Source organism: Phoenix dactylifera, chromosome 1 (assembly GCF_051530095.1).
Source record: "Phoenix dactylifera cultivar Ajwa chromosome 1, Ajwa_hap1_PhDact_Kaust_v1.1, whole genome shotgun sequence".
NCBI classification, from domain to species: domain Eukaryota; kingdom Viridiplantae; phylum Streptophyta; class Magnoliopsida; order Arecales; family Arecaceae; genus Phoenix; species Phoenix dactylifera.
This window is the reverse complement of record NC_143190.1, coordinates 44,076,176-44,083,430: the sequence shown is the minus strand read 5'-3', so window position 1 is coordinate 44,083,430 and position 7,255 is coordinate 44,076,176. Positions and strand designations below refer to the sequence as shown.

Genomic DNA, 7,255 nt, shown 5'->3' with positions numbered 1-7,255 from the left:
TCTATTTGACAGGTATCTGGCGTGAGGAATATATCGAGACTATTGGAACTTGATCTTCTATCTTTATTTTGATTTAGTATTGAGGACATATGTTGAGTTTGTTTTATTTTGTTCATCTGGATCATACATATATTTCTGTCGAAAAATTTTAACTATATGTGTTCGATGTCAGGGATAAATATTTAAATGAATATTCTATGCAGTGATGCTTTCTTAAGCATGCGTTGATTTCTACGGTTTGATATGTTGGTTTATAATGATATATGATGTAGAGTAGTGATCCTAGTTGATGAAGAGAAGGTATGTTGTTCTTGAAGCCTTGAAAGAATTCTGATGGTGGAAAAACAATTCATGGTACTAAAGTTCATCAAGATGTTGATTACATATAGTATATGGAGGAAGTATTGCATACTAAGTTATATATTAATAAATTCAAGTGCTTCAAAGTGATATGGGAGGAAGCTTTATTTCTTTTGTCTAAGTGATCAGATTTTTTTTTTTTTTGAAGTGATCAGAAGGCTGGATGACGAAAATTCAGCAGATGATCTAATTGTCTTCTTAAGAGTTTTCCCCCTTCATAATATTTCAAGCATACATTAACATTTTTGCCTTACATAAAATAAACTAAGTTAGAAAACTGAAATTCTAAAGAATTTCTTTGTGACACTGATATGACTAAAGGTCTGAGTTAGGTATTGTATGAATTATATATACTGACTGCATATACCATATCGGACAAGAATCTTTATAAAAGTGTAACAGTTAGATCCGCCATTCAACTGTCACTACAAGAAACTTGGACATTAGCAACGCTTTTTTTGGCTATTAGCGACGCTTTTAAACGTCGGTAGAAACCATCCCAACGCTTTACAAAGCGTCGGTAAAGCGTCGCCTATGCTACAGTGGAAAAAACATTTTCTGACGCTTTGAAAAGCGTCGCTAATTACAATTTAGCGACGCTTTTATGTAATTAGCGACGCTTTTAAGCGTCGCTCTTTCCCGACGCTTTAAAGTGTCGCTAATTGCTGATGGAACACAAAGAGAAATATAAACAACCTCCCCGATCGGTACCTTCATTCCATCCATGCAGAGTGGTTGGGTTTGGCTATATAAACAGTTCTTTTTTTTTTCAGATCCGCCGATGTGGGACTAAAATAAGGTGGTTTTTTGGCTTCCGACGACGCTTTTAACGTCGTTACATATTATTTAACAACGCTAAAAAGCGTCGTTAAAAGCGTCGTCAATTACATATTAACTTTGACGACACTTTTAAGCGTCGTCATTAGCCGACGCTTTTAAAAAGCGTCGACAAATGTTGACGGGGGAAAAATTTTTGCCGACGCTTGGAATAAGCGTCGGCAAATAAGAGTCGGAAATTTACTTTTTTGGCGTAGTGTGTATGCACTTGGGTAGCCAAGAAGTTCTATTTTAAAGAGAAGGCTTGTTATGGTTTACCTCAAATTAGGCATTATTTTTCTAGCTTTGCTTCTTTGTCAGTTGCAATTATTCTAAAAATTCTACATTACTATATTATGAATCAAATTCTAATAACTGCATCGAAACTAAAAACATACCATGATCGATATCAGTCCATTTGAACTCACAATATGACTGAATATAAGTTGTGTTATAAATGGGAGTGGTCGAGGGTAGAGCTGTGAACGAGAGTGGAAGTATCTTTGGAAGAATGGTTGCTTTATTCGGAGCACTTCTCTCCAAATATATGAGGCTAGCTACTTTGCCAATATTTATAGCCATCTTCAAAAGCTCATCTAAACATCTCGAGAGGAATCATAAAAATCTTCCTTTCCATTAGTTTCAATAATATGCACTATTGTTATTTTTAATAATCATAAAATCTCATTTAGAGGGAGGGTCCTTGAACAATGATAAGATGGCTCAATTCTGATTTGGATATTATGTATTCAAAATATAGAAGGAGCCTCTCCGCACGTCGAGTAAGGCTGCATTCTTTTAACCCTCTCCAGACCTGTAGTGGCAAGAGTCCCATGCACAGGAATACCCTTTTTATATAATATTTTTCCAAAACATCATTCTAGAATGCTATATGTAGGCTTCCTTAATTTATTGGATTATTAGCAAGATATTTTGTTGATTTTCTTTTTTTGCTTTGTCTTCGTAAGTGCAATATTTCTTAACACTATCTTGTAATGCACCTTTCTAAAACTCCAGGCATGCTCTGAAATATTTTTTTCCTTTTTTTGTTGCCTTGTCTTCATACGTCATAATTTATTAACATTCTTGCTAAAACAATTGTTTGAAACTCCAAGCGTGCTATGAAGTAATATGAGTCTTACTCTTGGTAGCATCTATTTTTAAATACCTCCAGCTTATTTTTCATTCTTGTAGTATTTGAGCTTGATTTTTCCACTTTTTTGTTATTTCTCTTATTAAGTGATTCTTTATTACAAAATGTTTTGTCCTATTGTAAAATACTAGATTTTTTTATATCACTATTGCTAACTTTGACTTGTTGTTCCAGTAGGAAGAGGATTTCAATTCTTTTTTTTAGTTGCTTCTACATTTCTTCTATTATCATTCAAAGCTATATTGCTTGAGATGAGGTGCCCAATGCTCTTATTACATATTCTCCTTCGACTGCTGAGAATGTAAATATCTTTTGCTTCTTTAATCCCCACAAAAGGATACTGAAATCCAATGTAAATTGTTTACTTGCAGTTTTCTTCATATCACCCAAAAATTCAACCAAATTCGATCAATGTGCCTAATCATCCTTCTTTTTCATATGCTTTAACCTTCTAGCTATATATACTACTTCTCAAGTAAAACGATGCTTTACATTAATATTTTTTCTTCAATGCAATCTGACAGTCTTTTCGCTGAACTAAACAACTCAGCTCATCACAAACCTTTTAAGTTTTTAGATTGTATACTCCATATAACCATGAAGGTGCACTATCTTTTCTTCTAGTTTATGTTTCTTTGGTGTTGGAATATATGCATTACATCTGCAACCAAGGACTTCAATTTATTTGACATAGGGATTATGCTCCACTCCCAGATTTAATGGAGGGTTATTTCGCTTTGCATTAGCTTTGTTTGACACTGTTTTAGCAGATGTACTGCTCTGTCAGATCATCTTTGGTAGTCCTGCTTTTAGCACAATCTTGCCATTTCCAATAATTTCATACTTTTCTTTCTAAAATTGACATTGTGTAAAAGTATCGATCATTCTTTTCCTCTCACTTCTGAACACTAATATTGTCAGGGCCGCTTTATTTCTCTACTAGGATTTTGATTTTTTTATGCACACTAAAAGCTTCCAATCTTTCGATCATTTTCATACTTTTCTTTCTAAAATTCAAATTTGTGCAGAAGTATCAAGTTCTTTTCCTCTCACTTTTCAATACTAATGTAGTGGCCACTCTGTTTCTCTACTAGCTTTTTGATTTTTTTTTACACGCTAAAAGCCTCTAATCCTTATAAGCAAAATATATGTAAGCCATTCTTGTATATATAGTCATCCATATATACTATCTCTAACAATGCCTTCACTCTCCATGATTTTCTTGCACTAAATGATTATATTTTTCATATAGGGAACCTTTAAGTGCACTTTCATATTCCTTAGTCTAAGGTACATTGCCCATCATGCTTGGTAGTAAAATTTCAAGACAATGAAAGTTGAAGTGCTCAGATGTCTGATGTCCTAACAATGAGTTAAAACTTCTGACTTCATAGATATTGCTCTTGTTTATCACAATTGAATGAAAATATTCCTATTAGTCTAAATCTTTGCTTCAGAGCCATTTGATAAGTCTAATTCTGGTCATATATGATGCAAAATTCTCCTTGAAAGCAGATCCATTTTTCATTATGTAGCCAAAACTCAATAGATTCTGCTTCAAGCCTAAAACTAAAAAAACACCATTGTTGCTCCCTTCCTTTCTTGATGGCAATGTCATTGATCCTTTTATTTATTCACTATTAATGGGCCATCAAGTGAATTAATTGATATATTCATTTTGTAAAATATCGTATGATTGATATAGCAGCTAGATATGTACCATTTATCATTGATATACTTTTTAATTAGTGCAACTTGACAAGTGTAGAACAACTATCACTATCATCATCATCATCATTTTTATTTCAAGAATAGTAGAACAAATGATTATTCTGAAATGGAAAGCATTTTTTACATGACTAAATCTTCTATAATTTTGGCATTGTGCCTTTCCACAATGCCAACTCTGCTTCTCTAGATGACTCGTCTTCTTGCATAAGCACTTGGTTGGAAATCTCTCTTTTTTTTGGCCTTTCCTCTTATCTACATTCCAATATTCATCTCCACGTTGTTTCAATTATGCATCCTTTATCTCTTGAATTTTGGGATTGTATCTTGAGCTCAGATCGAAAGACGCTTTCTATGGAGAATTCATTACGTCTAATCAATCTTTGTTCATGCGCTTATAGAGAGTAAAACAAGTTGATTACTAACAGAGTTGTTTTTTTGTTGAAAACTAGCAGAGTTGTTTTCCCCTTTGGCTCCTAAAGGCTACAAATTTGAATCAAATTTTTAACGAGATTAATTGATATTTTCCTGCAGTTCTATGATTACTGATATTTTCTACATGAACCCTTATTTAATTCACTGTCTTAATTGTTCTAGAAAAATAATCTACAGCATTCTTGAATTTTTGAGATTTTCAAATATTGTTAATTCACTAGTCCATTCCTTGGCCTTTCCGCTGGAACTCCTCCTCTAAGGCATTATTCTTTCTTTGCACTTGTAGCTCCAATAATTCGTGAAAATATAGTCCACAATAAAGAGAGACCCTTTCGTCCTTGTGTTTATTTTATTTTTATATCTTATGTGTTTTGGAAAGTAAATGGATTCATGAATGAACTATGTTTCATTGTTCAAACATGTTGATGCATGTTTTATTATTAGCTTGCTGTTATCTTACAAAAATGTCGTGCTATTAGGTTACTATTGCTTGTCCCCGAGGCTAGCATTGTAATAAAATAGGGACTGTTCTAGATGCGGCTTAACTAGAAACAAGGAATGATAACGTCAAAAGACTCCAAATCCCTTGTTTCTTTCCCCCTCATGAGGGAGAAGGATAAGCAAGAATCCTGGTTCGTCGCAAGTTACTGATGCATGGAGACCTGGTCAAGAGATTCCTAAACGTACTCCAAGTATTAGATGTCATGCCTTTAGTCCTTGGGAGCCCATATTTCCAGGAAGACTCCCTGTAAAATCTCATGAACGAGTCGTACGTACGACTGATTTTTGGTGCCATGACTCTCCGTTCATACTCTCTCTCTCTCTCTCTCTCTCTTCGAATAGATTACAGAAAAACTCATCCAAGTATCAATCCCTAGCCCTTTAGATTTCTACAAACAAGGCATCAAGTTTCAATAGATTCAACAAGGTCATTAACTCACCCCACCAAAGACACCCAATGGGCTCAGAAGCCGCCCCCCACCAGCTCCGCATGTTCTTCTTCCCCTACATGGCCGCCGGCCACTTGATTCCCATGCTCGACATGGCCAAGCTCTTTGCCTGCCGTGGTGTGGCCTCCACGATCATCACCACCCCCTCTAATACTGCTCTTGTCACCTCCGCCATCCAACGCGCCAACTCCAATTCCATCTCCCTCCTCTGCCTCCCTCTCCCTCCTCCAGCCGACACAGGTCTCCCCGACGGCTGGGATGCCTCCGCTTCGATCGGCCGCCTCGATTTCCAAAGCGTTCACCACGCCATCGCCCTTCTGCGCGGCCCCCTCCACCACCTTCTTGCCGGCCACCAGCCGGACTGCCTCATCTCTGACATGTTCCTCCCATGGACTGCCGACATCGCCCATGAGCTTGGCATCCCGCGCCTCATCTTCCATGGCATGGGTTTCTTCTCCCTCTGCGTGCTGCACCTCCTTGAGCGCTACAGGCCTCAAGACAACGTTTCCAGCAATGATGAACCATTCATCGTGCCCGACCTACCGCACCCGATCGAAATGACACGATCGCAGCTCCCTACACCACTCAAAACCAACACTGACTTCAACAGGCTCTTGGAGAGGATGCATGAGGCCGAAGCCCAGAGCTATGGCGTGGTAGTTAACAGCTGCTACGAAATGGAGCTCCACTATGCCGAGCATTACACCAAAATCATTGGAAAGAAGGCGTGGTGTGTCGGACCGGTTTCCTTGTGCAACGGGAGCACCACCTATGATAAGGTGGAGAGAGCTTCTGCAGACCACCATGGTGGCTGTCTGGCTTGGCTGGACTCCAAGAAGCCCGGCTCGGTCCTTTATGTTTGCTTTGGCAGCCTTACCCAATTTACCACGTCTCAGCTTCGGGAAATCGCACGGGGCCTCGAGGCCTCCGGGCGTGCATTCATTTGGGTGGTGAGGGCGGACGGTGCTGAGGGGGTGGAGTGGCTTTCAGAGGAATTCGAGGAGAGGAGCGAGGGGAGGGGCATGATCATAAGAGGATGGGCACCGCAGATACTGATACTGAACCACGAGGCGATCGGAGGCTTTTTGACGCACTGTGGATGGAACTCGGTGCTCGAAGGGGTGAGCGCCGGCGTGCCGATGGTCACATGGCCGATATTCGCCGATCAGTCGTTCAACGAGAAGCTGGTGGTGGATGTGTTGGAGATCGGGGTCCGAGTTGGGGCGAGGATTGCAGGAGAAGGGGAGGAGGTCGTGGTGAAGAGTGAGAAGATTGAGAGGGCGGTGGATTGGGTGATGGGGAGCGGAGAGGAGGCGAACAGGAGGAGGACGAGAGCGAGGAGCTTGGGGGAGGTAGCAAGACGAGCCGTGGAGGACGAGGGTTCATCTTTCAAGGACATGAGCAGGCTAATAGAGGAGTTGATGCTGGCACCCAAACGGGTGAGAGAGTGACTTGGTTTCGCCTAAGCTCATGATTGGCTGGGCTATGCTTCCCGTGCAACATAGAGCATGATAACCATTACACGTCTGAGCTCCTGCTAATGAATTAAGTGGCATGAAATTAGAAGTATAATTTCTCGCGCGGAAATGTTGTTTCTTTTGTAGACCAGTAGCATGTAATGAATAACTTGTGAACTTGTTACGTGCCTTGCCTCTTCATGCAAAATTATCCCTATGTAATATGTGATTCCTATGAAAGTATTTCAAGAAAGGAACTTTGTTTCACTTAAATATGTTGAAACTTCCTTTCCACCCGCAGGAGAAGGTACAATCCATCAAATTGATTCATGAAGACAGTCAATCTCAATGTGCTG

At 39.2% G+C, this 7,255-nt stretch overlaps 1 protein-coding gene across 1 annotated transcript; it reads left to right on the top strand.

The window, feature by feature from the left end:
- Positions 1-5,450: 5,450 nt before the first annotated feature.
- Positions 5,451-6,893, top strand: LOC103712823 (scopoletin glucosyltransferase-like). Its single transcript, XM_008799462.4, has one exon. The coding sequence runs from the start codon at positions 5,451-5,453 to the stop codon at positions 6,891-6,893; it is 1,443 nt and encodes a 480-aa protein (XP_008797684.3).
- The last annotated feature ends 362 nt before the right edge of the window (positions 6,894-7,255 follow it).